Raw genomic sequence first — 21,849 nt, forward strand, 5'->3', positions numbered from 1 at the left:
ATTAATTAATATATCTCTGGAAGCCAAGATCCACCAGTAACCTGGACAACGTAATTGGAAATAGAAGGATGGATAACAGGAGATATGCTTGAAACAATTTTCAAACTTATGACGATATTTCTTCAAGACTAAGTTGGACAGTTAATATAAATTACTAGCTGACCCGGCCACGCGTTGTTGTGGCTCAAAATGTATCTATTATAAATGTATAACACTTCCCTCGTGGAGAGAATTTCAAAAAATCCCTTCTTAGTGTACATTCTCTTGACATACCCTATTAAAACGCAATCAAAAACGCATCTAAAATAGTATAATAAAAGCCGAGTTCTTCACAGTAAGTCTTAATCCTGTCCCTCTCCCCCGCAAGGAAATATCGAAAAATCCCTTTTTAGTGTATATTCTGTTGACGTAACCTATTAAAACGCAAAAACCGCATCTAAAATAGTATAATTGAAGCCAAGTTCTTCACGGTAAGCCTTAATCCTGTCCATCTCCCCCCAGTGGGGGAATTTCGACATGTATATTATATAAAAACACGTGCGTATTCGAATGCGACGTTGTGTCAAAATTTCAAAGGAATCGGTAGGAACAAACGAACGTTATATTTTATTTATATAGATAGATAGAAAATGATCTACTTTAGTCCATTCTCACAGAAAAGCATAATGCTTCACAGAAAAGCAAACTTAGGTCGTCAGAGTTAGCGCCATCTGTTGGACATAAAAGCATTAATCCATATATAAAGATATTTTTGGAAGGGGGAAAATGGTGGTCTTCACATATGCCAGAAACCTTCGCGGGAGTGTATTAAACAACTTCCCAAAGTTTTATGGCAATCGGATAAATGGTGTGGTAATGCATGAAGGACAAACACACACACAGACAGACATACATTCGTTTTTATATATATAGATTTAAAAATTTTATAATAATTTAGATCTTAGCTTTATTAATTTTGTTTAATTTTTTCGGGTTGTTGTTTTATTTATACAAAGTTACGTAGTTATGTTTCAAAGTCCTGCTTTCCTTATTTAAAAGCAAATGCAGTAACTTTTTATACACATAAACTAGCCTACACTAAAAGTTCTGAATTGTATAAATACAAACTTTTCCTTGACCAATGCCGTCTAGAATTAGCTTTAAGCAATAATTTATTACACCATTATTAAATTACACCATACACGATATAGTGTCATTTAGTGCACTACAACCTGAAATCTTAAATTATTCATGGCATGGATCATGACAAATTATACTGTATAAACAAATACACATCGTATGGCAATCGCCATCATACTAAAGTACAAAATGGCGGATGCGCAAATCTGTACAGATTGAAATGCCTTAAATTAACAGAACAGATACAAGGACTCGCACGTGTAATTGTATAAGTTTAGGTTAAGATTCCCGATGATGACCATAGCTTCATGCATGGATTAGTGCCATCGACAGAAAGAACTGAATGCTAATTAAATATACATAGTTTAATATTAAATTAAACAAAAGAGCACGTTTGATTTCTATCCCCACTTCAAACAGCTGTGAAATAGTTACTTTTATTGTTTCATATTGAATTTACTTACCTCTTTGAATTTGGCCGGATGGCCGAGCGGTAAAGATGGCAGCCAACCGCTCTGGGGGACCCGGGGTCGAATAATCCCCAGGAATTTTTTCGGGGGTGGTCCGTTCGGATATGTCGGGCCCGGTCCCTCACCACCCTGTCGCCCCATTGTGGGCCTGGCCAAACCCATAATGGGCCTACTAAAAGAGGCCCTCTTAGTGCCCACAGGGCGGAAAGAGTTTAAAAAAAAAACCTCTTTGAATTTTTGAATCTTTGTATTTTCCAGCTTCCACTAATTAAATAATAACTGGCAAGTGATTTGTAATTTTTTACAGTCTAAACACAGTGCGTAAAGCCGGATGGTCAAGGTGGCAGCTACCGCTCTGGGAGACGGGATCGAATCCGGACGGGTTAAAAAAAATCCCCAGGAATTTTCCGAGGGTGATTTGTTCGGCTATGTCATTCCCCGTCCCTCACCACCCGGCCACTTCATTGTGGGCTTGGCCAAACCCATAACTGGGTTGCTAAAAGAGGCTCTCTTAGTGCCCACAGGGCAAAAAAAAATTTTTAAATAAACACAATGCGTTTAATGCATTTACTGGGAAGCGCTTTTTTTTTTTTTTTTTTTTTTTTTTTTTTGTACCGAACCAGTGTCCAGTCGTTTAAGAAAAAGAACAGTCTTTTTCCTAAACAGTCTGTTACTGGTTCGGTTCCTAAGTGCATCAGTGCACGTGCCGAAGTGCACTGATGTACAGTACTTAGTTCATTTACTAAACTCGATTTATAGAAAGCTTTAAAGAAATATAAACAGCTGTTTTCATATTTTAATTTTAAGTTAGATTAGACAGTAACTCATTGAATTTTTGGCATAAATAATAAAAAGTTCATAGATCATGTAGATACTTTAATTTATCGCTTTTTTATGATAAAAAAAATAATGTAATGAAATAAAATACTTTACTGACGATTTTTCTCCGATAGAGGGATTATTGTAATATGGCGGCTTCCATATGCGATTTAACGTGATTCAGAAGAGATTAAAATTATATAATTGAATGACTCCAGTAATCTAATAGCTTACACATTGTTAAATAGTTGATGTAAATAAAGATATTTAAGAATGGCGGCATGTGGAAAATATAATTTTTGCTTGTTTGCGAAACATAAAATTGCTCTGTTTTCTATCATAAATCGATCGTTGAGAAGAATTCCAGTTCCAGGTTTCGATCTGTCATTAGAAGAAAAGTTAAAAGGTATTTTGATAAGAGTGTTCTTATATATACACTAAATACTACTAAATATTCATACCTATATATATATAGTATTTAGTAGAAGTTTTCAGTTTTTTATGAATGATAGCTAAATTTATTTCCATTTATTTAGAAATGAATGCAAAGGATCCTATAGTACATGCAAAAGTAGATATTGGATTTTCTGTTCCCAAACCTTCACAATTAGAAACTGCGAAACAGAAAAAACTAATGAAGAAACATATGATGGATAGAGAACAGTTAGCTGCATCTGCACGAACTAGAACATGTAAGTTAAGCACAAACTAAAACAGTACACTCAATTCTGTTTTTATGTGGAGTTTTACACAACTTTAGAATAATACATGGTGGGAAAATAATTTATATATGTTTTTTCTTTTTATGCTATTATATATATATATAACACATTTCAATAAATTTTACCTTTTAAAAAATCTTTATTTGTTTTGAATTCTAAGAAAAAATATTTCCTTTATATTGTAAAAAAATTTTTAGAATTTGTATTTGTCTGTAACACATGCTCAAGTAAATTTTAAGATTTGGCTGTTTTTCACAATCTATTTGAATGGATGTTTGAATGGATATTTGAATCTGTTTGAATGGATCTATGGGAATGGATGTTTGAATCTATTTGTCAACTGATCTTCCATTCTGATTTTATCCCCCAACTGAAGAAGTCAAAAAAATTTAATTCAAAGTTTGATAATTTGTTTGTATAATTGCATTTATTTCTATTTTTTCAATATGAGGCCCAGCAGTGGCCAAATGAATACAACACTGAACACTGATAGTAGGTCTCATGTTCAAGCCTTAGCAATAGGGTAGTTGCATGGAGTTTTTCAGGTTTTCTTTGTGTGTCTAACACCTAAAAAGGGATCAGTTTCTCATAGAAAGTCTTCTAAGGAGGAACTTTTCCTTAGCAGAACTTTTCAGTTAGCAGGATGCCAGTCGAAATTACTACTATTTTTAGAAAATATGAATTTTTATTTTGCAAATTGTATATAAATGTAATTTTAAACATAAATTAAATAATTACAAAGAATGTTTTTGTACTTTTAACAAAATAACAAAACGTCTTACTTTTATGACTGTGACATCATTTTGGTGGCATGAAATTTGAGATGTCACGTGATATTGCTGAAAATGCTTCCTGTTCAGTGTTGTCTTCTCCACATAAATTCAATAAGATAGGTCTCTAGATGATGACCTTGTTGTACTTTATTTCTGCATTTGGAAATTCCCTATAATCTCTCAATATTCTGTGTATGACATCCAGTTTTGGGATCGACGAAATTAAATTTATGATTGACCTGATAATGATAATATCCAGCTTCTGCTAACTCTTTAGTACTGTATGCTTTCCAACAGTCTGAAAATATAGTTGTTCCTTCAAGCATGTGAGTTTTTACTTCTTTCAGTAACGTTTTTGCCAAGCGGTTTGGAACAGGAACAAGAAAACATTCTCCCAACTCTCTACATAAACCACCAAACACCCACTGTTGCGGTAGGATGTGACCAATGTTATGCTTCCTGTGTGTGTACATTGTTTCATCAATTTCGACAATTTTATTAGCACCGCCTATCTTCACATTACATCGACTTACTAAGGAATGGGCACAAACTTCTCTCATATAACTACTCCAATCAATGGTTGTAGAACTATTTAAGCCTAATTGTATTTTACAAAGTTCACATGAAGAAAGTTCCAATGACCATAAATATATAAAACTCATAACATTTAAAAATGATATGCATGATCCTGCAAACCAGTTGTCTGTTCAAATTTCCTTCTTTTCTCTGCATGTCCTAATGTGACATCTTCATTTTGGACTTTCCATTGCACAAAATACAAAAACATTTGATGTTTATTACTGCATAGTCTGTCAGAATGCAAAATTCCACTTTTCTGAAGTAAAGCAATAGTACCTTTTTCATTGTGAGGAATGTCCTAAATCTACTGTTATTCCATTTTCAAAAGTTTTAATGAATGTAACTAGAAAATACACAAATAAACACCACATATGGTTATTGAAATAAAAATAGGTTAAATTATCACTATTATCGCCAATGCGCAAAATTACTTTGCATATCCATGTTCACTTTATGATGTAATATTGATGAACTTGCATCGTCAATTTTGTAATAAGTGATTAAAAAAAGCGTAAATTATATTATAAGATTAGATTAATTCATGTAATAAAGGTTTATAAATAAATATAACACTTGATGTATTATAATATAACAAATTTTCACACATTTGGTAAAAAAAGCACAGGAATATGCTAATCGTTTTGTTGACTATACGGTGAAGATAGAATGCAGGTGAAATCAACAATCATCTTTCTTAAATTTTTACATCCTAATATGAAACAGAAACAGAAAGTTTTCTTCTTTTTTAATTTAAAACTACTAATCAGTTGTAACTTAGAAAATTTCACACAATTTTGCGAGTTTGATCGCAATTTTTGTCTGGCATCCTGCTAACCGAAAATTACTGAACTTCCTTCTCTTGTATTGTATTTGCCTTACTCCCTCAGTCCAATATAATTTAATTTTTTCAATACAGAATAGTTTTTGTATGCCATTTAATATTAAAAGCTAAAGATATTTTGGTGTTTAATTGCAAAAATTGAATAAAAAATAAAATTCGTGCAAATAATATAAATTTTGCTGATAAGTAAATAACAATTGTCCCTCCTCTAATTTATTAACTATAATTTTAATATTTTGTTTAAACATGTTTTATTATATGGTTTATCATATTATTTTTACTGATTTTTAAGGTTTGGAATCGATCTTTCACTTTTCATACAGACTATCTTTTTCACATAGATTTTTCATGAACATATTTACTGTAAAAAACAGAATAGGAGGTATATAAAGAAATTGGCTTGTGAGGATTTCAGATTTAAGTCTTTCTTTGAGCAGAATTTAGTTTTGATTATTTGCCTAAGTTCTGTAATCATTATTAGACAATGACTTATTTTCAGTAAGAAAGTTTTTGAATTATTAGCTTTTATTCATAGTTTAGTAACATTTGATATTTTAGCTTATATTCAACAGTAAGTTAATAATTATTTCTGTAATTTCTTAAATTATTTCTGTAGAATATCTTCATTATTTCAATATTAACTTCAGCTTAAGTAGAATAGAAGTTTGTGAAGTTCATAGTTTAGTTACAAATACAGTTGTCTGTACTAGTATAAAAAAAACAAGTATAAAAAAAATATTGAATATTTTATTTATGTATTGCAACCTCTAATAAAAACTTAAACAAAATTAAAGTAGCTTTATATATTGAGCATTACTTTAATTAATGAAAAATCATATTTCCTTACATTTTCTATTTAATTATTTTAATTAATACTTTAACAATTTAAAAGTAACTTTTTACAAATTGTTTATACTCTGCATACTTACAGTGAAAATATCTCTTGATGAAGTAAGAGAAGAATGGAAAAAGAGTGTAGGACCCAGTCAAATTAAGAAAGTGGCTGAACATTATGGAATCTATAATGATTTATTTGAATATGGTTATTTTACTCCACATGTCATAATGAATATAGCATTTGAATATGATGATGATCTTCAAACTCCTGTATATTACGGTAATATAATTAATCCATCAGAGGTAAGACTTAATTTTATAAATTTTATATTAAATTTATGTATTTTTTGTTGGAAAGAACATAAATAAATTAATATACAAAAATTTTAATTTCACTGTCTATCTTATTGTTATGGACTGTTCAATTATATATTTCATAAATTCAAAATTTGAAATATTATTTATAAATTTACAGGCATCAAAAGCTCCTTCAGTAGTATTTGAATCAACTCCAAATGATTTGTGGACTCTTGTATTGACAAATCCTGATGGTCATTTAACTGACAGTAATTCAGAATATTTACATTGGTTTATGTAAGTGTTTATTTTCATTTAATTATACTATTAATATACAATAGTTATTTATTAGAGAGTTTGTGCAGTGCAAAAAGTTGTCTCTTAACTTTGTGATGTTACATGGCTAGTGGAATTACTTTAAGGAAAAAAATTTTAAGGAGCATCCTTAATAAAAAATAGTGTAAGGTCCATATTTAGTACAGTACATGCTGACATACATCCTAAATTCCTTTTTTCTTTTCCACACCTCTCAGTTGTAAAATTCTTGATCACATAGAGAAATCTGTGATCAAGAATTTTACATTTTTATTTAAATTTTTTTAATTAAAATAAATGAATTGTGAAAATAAACATATTAATTTGAAATTATCATTTTATGTTAATGTAAATTGATAACAATTATTGACTAAATTATTATTTTATGTATTTTAAAGGATGCAGTATTATAAAGTTGTTCGTGCTCCTTTAAAAGCTTTCTTAATTGAAGACACTAATAAATATATTTCAATTCTTATTGTGATCCAAATAAAAAATGATTTAGTGTAGAAACCATGTTCATTTACTTTCCATACATAGGACATCATAACAAAAATATTATAATTATAAGAAGGTGCATGACTTTATTAAAAGTCCTACTAATAAGTAAGGTCCGAGTAGACAATTACAATAATACAAAGTGCATGTCTTTACTTTTGTTTTCTTAATCTTATGTAATGAAATCATTCAGTAAGGTTAAGGAATCTTATAAGAAGAATGCACAAACTACTTAATATGTGTAAAATTTTTCTTTTAGATACATATACAGATAGTAATTTGCTAAATACATTTACAATATTTTATTTTTGTAAGTATAATCCATGGGTTATCTGTATTTAAAAGACAATTTGAAAAAGAATTTGGATCAGGTTATAAACTAATTTTTAAATTGCAGTTACATTATTCTGTAATAAAAGTTAGAGTTAAAGTAAATGTTAAACTGAAGAATTTGCAAATTTACAAGAAATTGGCATTCATCAAGTTAAGTAACCCTAATGGATTCATTAAATCTTACTTGAGAAGATTGGTCGTTTAGAGTTAAATCAGGAGTCAACACTGCACAATTCTTATTTATCATTGCTATTAAAACATACAAATAATTTAAAATCAAACATTTTCACTTTTCAGATACTTTTATATAGAACAAAGGGAAAGTAGGTAATCAGTCAAAAAATGACTCCCCAAGATTTTTAAATTTTCGGACTCAGATAACCTTAACGTTGAGAAATGCAAAACAAATTTAGGATTTTTTTTCCTGTATGTATAGATTTTAGTGTGTTTGGGAGCATGATTTTTTCACCCATTTTGAAGCTTAATAACTCTTGTGCTTTCTATCTAAAATTGCTGAAATTTTGTAGGGATGTTTGTGTATTGGGGGATCGATGCTATTAAATTTTGATGGTTAATGGTTAAGGGGATGAGGAGATATAGGAGGTTGTGTCAGTTCGAATGGGGTCAAACTTAATGAAGATTTTACTTATTATTAGCATTTAAAACTCATTCCTACCCTTAAAATTAAGCTTTTTGCCATTTTATAATAATTAAAAATATAAAAAATTTTTTAATAAAATAGCATTATATAATAGATGGTGCCATGCACAGTTTTTAAATGTTGTTGCCAGTAAAGTTAAGCAACTCGTTGGATTTTTTTTACGGTAACAATAACAATATTATAAGTTGTTATTGTTATTGTACTTTAATACTTACTTGTTTTATGTTGAGTGTTACTGTTACAGTTATTTTCTAAGGGCTGTCTTAGGACTCCCATAAAAAGTCATTTTTTTCCAGTCTGTTCAATTCTATTGATGTTGATCTTTCTCCTTGTATTTTTTTAAAAAGATTTTTATAATAATCCACAATTGTTTACTTTTTCTTTGGAATGACACTTTGGGTATCCTTATATTCTTTACGTAATTCTTCTCAGGTAAGTATCTCTTATCTATTTGGAAAAAGTAGTATTTGTCTTTTTATTTTCTAGTATTGATCTTATAACAATTTCATTAATACTACCTTTTCAGAATTATTCAAATTACAATATCCATTGATTTCAATTTGTATTTCTGTTATTTTCTATATTTATGTGCTTACTTGAAAACAATCAAGGTACCACTTACAAAGGAAGAATTATTTAATCTTGGATGCAGGATTGTCTTAAAACATTAATGCTAGTGTAGCAAAACCTTAGAGTTATATGTTTATGTGAATATGAAAGACAATTAATTCATAATCTGACTTTGAATTAGATCTAAACTGGAGTTCATTAACACTTTATTTGACTCAATGTATAGAAAACAGTCAAGTGATTAAGTTTTTAAAAAAAAATTACAAAAAATAACATGTGATAATATTTTGTTAATTATGCATTAGGAAACTGTAAAAAATTTAAATTATGATTATATTTTAATAAAAGGAAAATTAATAATAATAATTTATTGACATGAAAAAGTAAAAAGCAACAGAAGATACATGTCAAAGAGATGTCATGGATCAGCCTCTTTCGGGAGCTTTTGATTAGTATTAAAATAAAAGCTTTTTTTTTTACTTCTTTTAATTTTTAATGTTTGTTAAATTTAAATATTTTAACCTGATTAATATTTTATATATACATTAAAATTTATATTATTTTTTAGAGGAAATATTAAAGGTAATAATGTTTCATCTGGTGAAGTAATATGTGATTATCTTCAGCCATTTCCTCCACGAGGAACTGGATATCATCGTTTAGTATTTATTCTTTATAAACAAGAAGCCATTGTTGATTATTCTAAATTGAAGAAAAAATTGCCATGGTAGGTATCTGTTTTATTTGAGAAAAGTTAATTTTGATTTCTATGAAGTTTGAAATTCTCTGCAAATAAGAGCATGCTCTTATTTGCAGAGAAATGCAGCATGATTCTAATGTTTTGACAAGTTATTTGGAATATAAGTTGAGACTTTTTGTACATACAGTGGACCTGGTTAACTCAAAGTCACATTTATTCAGTCATTTTGTTTTCCCAGTTGGCTAGCATAAAATGTTAAATCAAGCTTGTTAACTTGAATTCCTTGGAACTTTTTAACTTGAAGTCCAGAGTTTTTCCCTGACCAATTTGAGTTAACCTGGTTCACTGTATTGTTTTGTTAAAGATATATTGAAGTTTTTGGATTTAAATATAAATTTTTATTATGTAAATATCATTGAAAAACATTGTGTTAAGAGATAAGTATGTTCTTTTGAAGCTTGGGAATTAAAAACCAAAAGACATTCTGTTGGGAAAATGTTAAGCATGGAATGTCTGTATGTTTAACTGTAAAATAGTCATAATCATTGTTTCTAACTTAGGGCTTTCTAATGCATTTGAAAAATGTTCCTGAAAGATATTTAAACAAGCATTTTTAGAATTACTTAATTAAATCTTTATTTCTCTCCAAATTTTAGTGAACATAATCATTTTAAGTTTTTGATTCTGTATATTACAGTTCATATTATATTTTGTTTGCAAAAATTTTCACAGAGATGTTTTCTGCTTTTTATGATTTAGATTGCTAAAAAGTTACTGTTTATTAATTTATTTAAAAGTCTATATTTATATATAACAGAATATTATATAATATATATTGTACTATTGAATATATTTGTTTGTATATAAATATGCTCTTCACAATGCAAAATACAGAAAAAGACAGTTGCATTATTCTTATGTGTATGTATTTATATGTTTAATATATACCTAGAACATCTTGTTATGCCTAGCTAATGCATAGTTTTCTTAAGCCTCAATTAATCTAATCTATACTAGAGTTGTACATCCTTAATTAGAGTTGTAAACTTACCTTATGAAAGAATTAGTCATAAATTATCCTCAGCACAAGGAAAGAATGACTCCATCTTATATCAAGTAAGACACAACAAATCTCAAATATTAACGAGGAGTTTTTTAATTTCCAAAATGTTCTTGAGAAGATTCAATTTGCAATTTTAGCAATCTCCAAAAAACATTCAACATGAACAGCTGATTTTGAACATTTTCAGACATTCCAAATAAACAACCAATTTTTGAATATTTTTTTAAAAATTAGAATATAATAAGAGATATTTGAACATTTACAAACCCAAGAAATATTAAATTAGTTTCTCTTTCTCCATTCACGTTTTATCAAAGACCACTCTACACCAAGTTATTCAATTTTATAACTACTTTATGTCAACTAAACATTTTACATTTTTAGAGTTCTCTTTCCTTATTACAACTTCCTTTAATTCAGACATTTATCTACATTCCTCATATGATGTAAGTCTGCCATAAATATATCTGTTTTGTTAATCTTATATTTGTTGTTTCATCTTGCCTGTCATTAAACTAGGTTGTTTCTAGTCTATTGTCAAACTAATCTTGTATGCTTCCCTTGCCAGAGTTGTTCTTAACTCTTTTCTACTTACATCATTCCAGTGTTCTTCCATTCTAGTTTTTAATGTTCTAATCATTGATCCTATTTAATACCTATCTGTACCACCCTTAGTCTTTATCTCTACTGCATAAACCCCCTGACTGTCTCAGATCTGGAATTCTACATTCTAATATGCATATCAAACATGCTATTCTTATTAAATATTTCTCTCTCTCTCTTCATAATCTTGTAAAATCTTGTATTATCTACCTTCAATCTTTCTCCCTGATTATCTACAGTTCGTCTTGCTACCATCTTCATTCTCCTTCTATTCTTCTTCTATTTTTTATGTCACTCTTTCTACAATTATTGAAGGAATTTTTACTCTCAAAAATTTCTCTCTTTGCACATTAATTTTTAGTTCTAAATCTTTCCTTTTTGTAAAGTATAACCTCTTGTAAAGAAATTGTACACAATCATCAACTTAAAGTTAGTCAGTTTACACAAGTACCAGCGTATTAAGGATTATAATGTGTTCTCTTTTCTGTATATCTTAGTTATCACCCTCTCTAAAATTCTTGTATATATATTCAAGTAATTTTCTTCTCTGCACTCTCAAGTTCCTTGTTTTTATTGATTTATTATACAAACTTGATTGTTTTGTTATGTCTCATACTACTAAATAATCATCTACATACTAATTTATATAAGTAATGCTCTCTTCAAACTTTTTAATTATATCATTATCATTTTTCTATGACTTGAATTTCCATTTCTGCCCACTTTTTCCAACAAAGATAATCCAATTGGTAAGTCCAATTTCTGTCTGCAATAGACCCTTCTGAAGACAAAATATTATTTCAACACATTCTTCATATTCTCAGAAAAGAATAAAAATGATTAGGAGAATGACAATTAATATTGAGATTTGTTGTCTTTTACTTAATCGTAATGTAATTTAATATTATAATCATATTTAGAAGAAATATATATTTGTTGTTTCTAACACACGATGCAGTGTAATCCAGCGACCACTTGGCTTATTTTCATCTTTATTTCAGTTGATACGCCTATACATTCCCTGTTTTGGGCCTAATATGCCCCTCTTCACTCAACTTGTATCTTCTCTGTTTTGGTAATGTTCCATTGTTGAACTGTATGCATTTCTTGCATACAGTTCAACAACAGAATGTATACACGTATCGACTGAAATAAAGATGAAAGTAAGCCAAGTGGTCGCTGGATTACACTGCATTGTGTGTTAGAAACAACAATAGAAATACAACAAGGTTTCAAGTTATCAAAAAGAAAAAAAAGGGAAAAAATATATATATATATATAAATTAAAATTTCTTATATTTATTATTATTATTAATAAATTTTTTATATTTTAAACAATTGTTTAGCCAAATTTCAATTATTTTTTTCATTTACATTTTTCTTATTAGTTATAGTCTTAAAGAACGAACTTTTTCAACATTAAATTTTTATAAGGAACATCAAGATGTAATTACACCAGCTGGTCTTTCTTTTTTCCAAAGTGTCTATGATGATTCATTGACAGATTTTTTTCACCATACTTTGCGTAAGAAACAATTTAGTATTTATTTTTAAAATTTAATTTTAAAATAATTTAAAACTATAATTCAGTATTAAAAATAAAAAAATTTATTAAAATTACTAAAGAACATTTTACATTGAATTTATATTTTATTCATTTTACCAGTAAAAGTAATCAAGTCATATTTTCTCAAAAGTGGAAATTTTGAATTTTAGATATTAAAAGCTTATGAATTTAGTTAAATTTTAAATATAATATTAATAATAGCTTATGAAATAAGATTTTTGTTTTAATTCTGAAAGTTATATTTTATGAAATAATAATTGATGCATATATTTGAGCCTTTCATAAAGATATTAATGTATATTAATATCTTTATCATTGTATATTAATGTTTTAAAAGGTACAGTTTAAAAAACGAAATTATTTACATATAATGAAATCAAATTCTGCATAAACAATTATATAAATTTAAAACTGTATTTTTTACCAGTTATAATAATCTTTTGCATTGTAATACTTTTATAGAAATGAGAGAACCAGTGTTTGAGTATGCGCATAAACCAGTTTATTTCAAGCGTCAAGTATATCATCCAGCTAAAGAACCTTTTCATTTGTAAGTTTAATTTTTTTTTTTTTTGCTAAACTTTAAAGATAACCTTTAAATGCTATAAATGAAGATAAATTGAATTTTATCATATACAGAAGTAAGTGCTAAAATTTTTAGAGAATTGGTATTTTTAATATTGAATCATATTTAATATTTAATAGATAAAATTTTAATTTTAGTTTAGTGAAATGTCTTATTTTTTATTTTTTAAAAATAGAAAACAAAAGTTATTTTCTGATATTATGCAAAGTAAATTTTAAATAGGAAAACTTTGCTCTTGTCTTTCTTTTTCGCCGTTCACTCCATCGGCAGTCCTTAGACGATTCACATAATCTCGGAGACGACCTTTCCTTTGAGGCTACTGCCTCCGCAGAACAAATGTAAAATCAGGTAACAGCGTCATCTGGTGTTATTGCCACATTTATAATATAACACTTTTAAAGTAAAGAATTAATAAAAATTCGTGGCCGGCGTTAAATTACATTTAGTAAATATAAAATATAATTATGACATACAAAGATAAAAAACTTTGCTCTTGTCTTTCTTTTTCGCCGTTCACTCCATCGGCAGTCCTTAGACGATTCACATAATCTCGGAGACGACCTTTCCTTTGAGGCTACTGCCTCCGCAGAACAAATGTAAAATCAGGTAACAGCGTCATCTGGTGTTATTGCCACATTTATAATATAACACTTTTAAAGTAAAGAATTAATAAAAATTCGTGGCCGGCGTTAAATTACATTTAGTAAATATAAAATATAATTATGACATACAAAGATAAAAAACTTTGCTCTTGTCTTTCTTTTTCGCCGTTCACTCCATCGGCAGTCCTTAGACGATTCACATAATCTCGGAGACGACCTTTCCTTTGAGGCTACTGCCTCCGCAGAACAAATGTAAAATCAGGTAACAGCGTCATCTGGTGTTATTGCCACATTTATAATATAACACTTTTAAAGTAAAGAATTAATAAAAATTCGTGGCCGGCGTTAAATTACATTTAGTAAATATAAAATATAATTATGACATACAAAGATAAAAAACTTTGCTCTTGTCTTTCTTTTTCGCCGTTCACTCCATCGGCAGTCCTTAGACGATTCACATAATCTCGGAGACGACCTTTCCTTTGAGGCTACTGCCTCCGCAGAACAAATGTAAAATCAGGTAACAGCGTCATCTGGTGTTATTGCCACATTTATAATATAACACTTTTAAAGTAAAGAATTAATAAAAATTCGTGGCCGGCGTTAAATTACATTTAGTAAATATAAAATATAATTATGACATACAAAGATAAAAAACTTTGCTCTTGTCTTTCTTTTTCGCCGTTCACTCCATCGGCAGTCCTTAGACGAAATATCTAGACGATTTATCTTTGTATGTCATAATTATATTTTATATTTACTAAATGTAATTTAACGCCGGCCACGAATTTTTATTAATTCTTTACTTTAAATAGAAAACAAAAGTTATTTTCTGATATTATGCAAAGTAAATTTTAAATAGGAAAATGCAGGATATAATTTTAAGAAATTTCAGTATCTCTCCCATAGACAAGTTCACTTAAAATTTAAAGTGAGAAATATATGTGATCGTTATGTCAGTATATGTATAAGTCTTGTGCGCATATGAGGGAATGAACTGATTTGGGATGGAGAAGGGAGTTGAGAGACAGCATACCGGAAGTAAATCACTCTATTACACATTAAACCATTCAATAACAACAATGTATTTGTTCAAGTTTATAAAAATTTTAAAGGGAAAAATTTACAAGGGAATAGAATTAGTGGAAGAGTGTAATGCTAAAAGTGTGCCAAACTGAGAAAGAAAGCATTTACAGTTTGCATATGTGGGTTGATATATACCTGGATTAGAAGGTTCAATTGGATGTTCAGAAGAGGGAAGGCTTAGGATGATGAATTCTCTAAATAGTCTGCAGTAGTAAGTCTCATTGGCTGAGGTTCAGTAGAAATCTTCGGAATTTGAGAAGATAGATGGAGTATGGCAGGATGAGCACAAACTTTGGAATCAGGCAGGCAAACTCTTACTTGTCGTCTGTCTTCTTACTTTTTATTTGGGGTCTTTCTTCCCTTTGCCACTCTAATTTCCATATTTGGTAAAGTTGGTGGTTGCACCAATCTGTGATTTTTTTCTCATTTTCCTTGATGAGTAGTTTTTTCAGAAGCTGTGTCACCCACAGAGGAAGTGTTATTGGTAGGAAAATCACAAAGTTTTATTATTGCATTTGAAATAATTCTCCTTTTTTTTGAACAAAAAAATAAGATTGAAATCATCGAATTTACACTAGTCCAGGTTTTCACATATGTATATTGACCATTGAAAGTGAAGTATGTTCATATTAATTCATATGCCTCTATGTCCTTATTTTCTATTTGTTATATATTTTGTCTACGAGGACAGCCTATTAATAGGACTTATTGCACTGGTGTTTTGGCTTTAGCACCTTGTATTATACCTGTATACAGGTATAATACAAGGTGATCAATAAAGATTGTTTGTTTTCTCTGAATAAGGTTTTCTTCGATTGCTAAAGCCAAAATACCAGTGCAATAAGTCCTATTAATAGGCTAAGTCCTCGTAAACAAAATATATAACAAATGAAGTATGTTCACTTTCGACTTTTTAAAGGTCTACTTTAAGTTCTTGCTTAGAGTATAGGTACATCAGAGTGATTCTTGCTAATGAGTATAATTTTTTAAAATCAAAGCTTTCAGAGTTGCAAATCACACCTAAACTCAAATTGTCCAGCAAATCAATGTAAAAACTTACAGATCAAACGTTTTCAGCCACAAATTAGGTGTGATTCGCAACTCTGTAGGTATGGTTCCAGTTTTTGATGAAGTTGTATTTAGTATCAAAGCTTTCGTCTAATACTAAGTGTCTTAAGATGAAATCAACTCTTAATTGCTGCTAATGGTATAACTGATGACATAATGCTGTCCTTAAGCAGGGCATGAAAGATTTTGTCTAACTTAAAATATCACAGTTTATTATTTCTGTACAATTTTATGAAGGTCTCAAGTGTGTTTATGACTTTTAATGTATCCTAAGATTAAGTCTACTAAGCACTTATTACTAATTGTTGAATTCTAGTAGGAGATAGCTAATTTCTTCAGAGCATATGAGATGGAAGAGGTAGGTGTTTTTAGGTGACATCTTGCACTTGGTGTTTTCCACTAATATTTTTATTGCTACTATATAGGTAGCATGAGTAATAAAAATGCCCTAGTTAGAATAATTAGTGCTTGAAAGTGAAAATCTTAAGCTGTACTATAGTTTCTGAAAAGTGGAAGAATTGATATTTAGAAAGACTATCATCAATATCATCCTGTAATTACAATAGAAGATAAATGATCATCAGTTCTAAAAAATCAAGAGGAGAGTTTGTTGTGGAAAGTGATCAAATAACATGAAGTTATTTTGAGTTGTCATTGTAAGGAATCCTTTAATCCTTTTCCTTTGGATTGTTTGGATAATAAGTGCTCGTGTATAATTGCAATGCATCCAACCATCAACATATGAAACATCAGCAATATGAAGAAAACATTCTGATTTTAGGATGGTCATTTCAACAGGAAATTGTTAGAGCCACACAATAGGGAATTGCTACATGATATTAGCACAAGATTAAGTAAATGGTCTAATCTTATTGGCAAAGAGATCCAACAGGTCAATGACAGGATACAAGGAATTGACGTGTTTGTGGACACTGAGACAGTTCAACCAGAAGCATAAAACTCATTTATTATGGATGGAAATTGGTATTTTAGAAAATTCTTTCTTGAGATCTATATTAATTAAATTTTTTTAGATATAAAGTTCAGTCTTCTTCAGTTAATGAGTCTTACTGTAAAAAATCCTGTCAAAAGATCACTGTGGACACAGATTCCTCATCATCCAATAACCCAGGGCAATATTATTTAAATGAACCCTCAAGAAGGACAGATGAAGAGATTCAAGTCATACTTGGTGTTTAGTGAGGTCAGCAACAGAGGCAATTCCAGGAATGACAGTATTTAACTAGAAGTATTCTGATGGATAGGGTGAATTGAGACAAGAATATATAAAACATTATATATATATATATATAGATAAAACATTAAATATGTTTATATAAAACATTAGATATATATATCTAATGTTTTATTTATTCTTGTTTTAATAGAAAAAGCAAAGGAATACTCTTATCAATAATTAAAAAAAGTGTGTGTATATATATCGTCTGAAACAAAACAGACCTGTATATATATACACACAGGGTGGTTATAAATTATTGAGTGCATTTTAGGAGGGAATAAAAAAATAATACACAAACATAGTGACTTCTGTTTTGTTTCAGATGATAGAGTAGCTATCTGTGCTGATCTTGACTGAGTGTAGATGGAAAATTAGGAAACTTTTTTTTCCGAGCATACAGTGACTAGCGTTACATATCTTGATATGTTGTAGAGTTATGCATGTGATACCACAAATTGAATACTGACAACTGAACATTTACTTCTAGCAAGATGGGGCACCTCTATACTAGTGTTGAATTGTTCAGGACTACTTGTAGGAAAAATTTTCTGAATGTTAGATTGGCTGCTGATGACCAATTTCCTGGCCACTTTGATTCTTTAACACTACACCATTGGATTTCTTTCTTTGGGGTTTGTCAAAGACAGGGTGTGCACAACAAAGGTTTACAACATTGAAGAACTGAAAAGACAAATTGATGAAATCAGTGGAGGAATAACTCCTGAAATGCTCTGTAACATATGGTGCAAAATTGAATGCCAACTAAATATTTTATATGCTACATATGGAGCACATCTGGAATTTAATTAAAGTGTAAAATATTTTATTTAATGGCCTATTAAATAAAACAGCATGCATGTGAATACTTTACTGTATTATTTTTTTTATTCCTCCTTGAAATGTACTCAATAATTTATAACCTCCCTATATATACTTTTTTTAATTATTGATTTCACTGTTTAATTTTTATATTTTATTCTGTTTATTTTATTTTATTTTGTTTTGGGGTCCTACATTAAATACAAAAATTTTATCTTTTATGTATTCTATAAAAAAGTTAAAATTCTAATATGATATTCTCTCACCTATTTAATTTAGACTTTATTTAATTAACATTATATCTTATTTAATTGAAGCAGTGTTTAATTTATTAAACATTATTTAAATTAAAAAAACAGTTACTACTGTTTACTTATTTTAAGTTGTTCTTTATTATCTGATTGTCCCAAAAAATGAGAAACTGCCTTCTTTATCAAATATTTACTTTTAAATATATATTTATTTGAGTTTAAAGTGTTTATAGTTGATAAATAAGGAATTATAAGAAAGATAAATGAATAGAAAAAGCAGCAGTAATTGATATAGATGTGACTTTTCATAAGCAATTGAATACTAGTTAAATTTTAACTCATTACCGAATAGGAAGAGTTCTCAATTTTTATAACATTGAAAAATTTACTGAAAGTTTGTTTTGTTTATTTATTTCTTTGCATTTCCATCTATGTATTTATTATTAATATTTTTTAAAGTAGTAAGCCAATAAATTATCCTACCTGTATTATGATTGTCATTGTAGTCAGTAGCTATATTTAATATGTTTCTTAAAAATTGACAAAATTTTATATTTTATTAATCAACATGCAGCTAAAATTAAGATAAATTATAATTAAATAATTACAGGTATTTTTTATCATATGTTTACACAGAATAAATAACTGTAGTAGATACTATAAATGCTCCTAAACATTATTGAAAACCATATAGAAAAATTAAGTTGCAAATGATTACGAGTATTTGGCGCATGAAAAATTATTTGGAAGAAAAAATTACAAGACATGGAAATGAAGTGAAATTGATAATAAAAAAAAAGGCGCAAAACCTGATATAAATTGGATAATGTGCCTGTAGTGTACTACTGGAGAAACAGAGTAAATTAAAAACTAGAAGAATACATCAAAAAGTTATTTTTGTATAATTTTCAGAAAATGAATGTACGATATGTACTGTACACAATATTTACATAGCAGTGCTGTTATTGATTTGGCAAATGTTACATAGTTTGATTTGATTGAATAGAGAAAAACTGATTTGATCTAGTTATATGAATTTTTTATTCTATCAAAAATGACAAAAACATTTAATTAATGAGAAATATTTTTAAGTATTCAATATTTAGTCATTTATTTATATGAAATATTGGTTAAAATAAATTAGAAATAGGATTTTTTTAATATAATTAATATTACTGAATTATGAGAAACAGATAAGGATAAAGATTGTTTATTTATATTGAACTTTAAAAACTGTTAATAAAATTAAAGGTTATGGGAATTTATTACTTAGATCACTCAGCCGTCCTTTTCTCTGGGACTGCTAGTTTAAATGTATAATTACATTTTGTTAAGGTTAGGTAAAGAAAAGGTTAAGAACCACTGATTTAGATAAACAAGTCTCTATCCTCAATGATTAATAATTTAGAAATATCTAGAAAACATTAACATTAAGTTTATAACTTAAGATAGGACTCTAACTTGCAGTTTCTCTGAATCAAGTAGATATATTATCAAATTATGTCTTTGGAATATACAGTTGTAGGATGTTATGAGTTTTAATGCCACACATGATGGCTTTTTCTAGGCATATGTAAATTATTAATCATTTGAAATTAATTAATTAGTATAATTTTTGAAAAAGCTTATATAATCATTGATTTTTTTAATCTAAATATTATCTGATAAAAAATTAACATTTCTTTCAAAAATAAAGATTTAGATAGACTGAGTACATCCTGAAATATGAAAGATGTGCCAGAGATTCTACACTTGCAAATTTCTCATGTCTAAATCTTTACTTTTAAAACCTAATAATTTTATTAACTTTATTATTGAATAAAACATCAATTTATTGGTTAAATATTGATTTTAAATATTAAATAAGTTTTTTATTTCCATATATTTTTTCATTGTTACATTTTTGAGAATAAATCTTTTGATTGTTTCATATTTTCTAATATCAGTTAATATTTACATAAATTTTCTAAAATTTAGATATTTAGACCGTTATCGTGATCCAAAAGACATTAGGAAAGAAGTTATTCTGAAGAGACTTAAAGGGTTAATGCCATTTGAAGAAGAACCACCACCACCCAAGTATCCCAATATTTATAAAAATCCACCAGACACACCTTCTTGGTTGCGTTCAGAGATTTGGAAAGAAAGAAATCGTTTAGGAAAATATAGAGATTTAAGACCTTATACGTCATATCCAGAAGTGATAGAAACATTCTATAAAAAAAGAGATGGCTGTAGCTAAAGTAAATGTCAACGAGAATGTTTTTATAATAAAATTAGAATAAAATTATTTTAATGAGTTAAATATTATTTAACATTATATTTGTATAATTATAAAGTAGAAACACATACATGAAATAAATAAAGCAACAAACAAATTAGGAAAAACTTCAAAGCTACATAATAATTTTTCACTTGTTTCTTTTATCTTTCTAATATTTTTCTTAGAAAGTTATGTGCTTTTAATATCATGATTAATGACTCAATTGCTTCTGATCTTTAAAGAAAACAACTTTCTATCCAGCACATTTGATATGATATTTTATTGGACTTTCTCAGCAAGAACAATTTATCCTTTGGCCATATCCCATACAGATTTAAAATATTCCTAGCTCAGATCAGACTCAATAACAAATTGATCTATCAAGATGGCATAGATCACAATTTTTTTTTAATGTAAGAAAAAACAGATCTTTTACATTCTTTGTATCTGCAACATGATGAATAATCTTAGAAGCAGTTTACATCTTGATAATTAGTCAACTTTGTTTACAAATTGTCAATTCTGCCAGTTTTTAAATGACATTTCTAAAAATGTGTTACATAAGCTGTATGGGTTACTCTGCATAATTTTACATGATAGAACAGCATATTCAATGAGATATGCTATTTACTCCATGTAGAATTACATGGAGAAAATAGCATTGTTGTTACTTTAATCCTGTTGATGTATGTGTTTATTTTACTATTCAATCATTTTTTATTATTTTTATGTCTTCCTAATCCATGCTGTAACAGGATTCATTCCTTTCTATGGTAAAGTTTACTATTTTTTATTTAATTTTCTATAAATATACATTTATACATTTTACATCAACCCATAAATATTTACATAGTTTAAATGATAAATATATTCTGTTCAAAGAAGTTTAATTATGAATATATTGGCACAAACTAAATTCAGTTTTAAAATTTATAAAGTCAACATACTATTAATAAATTCTGAAAATTACTCTTGATTGTTTTCAATAATTTTTAGTATAATAAAATTTAATGGAACCATCAAGAAAAATCAAATTATTAGTAGCAATAACTACAACAGTCACTAAGATATTATTATATTGTGTGTACAAAATCAAATAACATGCATTAGCATGAAAGAAAACTTAAATTTCCTTCTGGACATTCCATTAAAAAATATTTTATGGTC

General features: G+C 28.3%; 1 protein-coding gene across 1 annotated transcript; it reads left to right on the plus strand.

The window, feature by feature from the left end:
* Positions 1-2,552: 2,552 nt before the first annotated feature.
* Positions 2,553-20,709, plus strand: mRpL38 (mitochondrial ribosomal protein L38). Its single transcript, XM_067268232.1, has 8 exons — positions 2,553-2,814; positions 2,945-3,100; positions 6,255-6,463; positions 6,636-6,754; positions 9,403-9,561; positions 12,589-12,725; positions 13,230-13,317; positions 20,397-20,709. The coding sequence occupies exons 1-8, from the start codon at positions 2,682-2,684 to the stop codon at positions 20,659-20,661; spliced, it is 1,266 nt and encodes a 421-aa protein (XP_067124333.1). The 5' UTR covers positions 2,553-2,681; the 3' UTR covers positions 20,662-20,709.
* Positions 20,710-21,849: the final 1,140 nt, after the last annotated feature.

The sequence above is a fragment of the Centruroides vittatus genome, unplaced genomic scaffold (genome assembly GCF_030686945.1).
Source record: "Centruroides vittatus isolate TY-2023 unplaced genomic scaffold, ASM3068694v2 contig_1074, whole genome shotgun sequence".
NCBI lineage: Eukaryota > Metazoa > Arthropoda > Arachnida > Scorpiones > Buthidae > Centruroides > Centruroides vittatus.

What these genes read in the sequence shown, in the direction of transcription:
- mRpL38 (XM_067268232.1), top strand. Translation starts at nt 2,682, where the DNA reads ATGGCGGCATGTGGAAAATATAATTTTTGCTTGTTTGCGAAACATAAA. An exon ending in ATCTGCACGAACTAGAACAT is followed by an intron (nt 3,101 to 6,254) that starts GTAAGTTAAGCA and finishes GCATACTTACAG; the next exon opens with TGAAAATATCTCTTGATGAA. An exon ending in TTGAAGAAAAAATTGCCATG is followed by an intron (nt 9,562 to 12,588) that starts GTAGGTATCTGT and finishes TTTTCTTATTAG; the next exon opens with TTATAGTCTTAAAGAACGAA.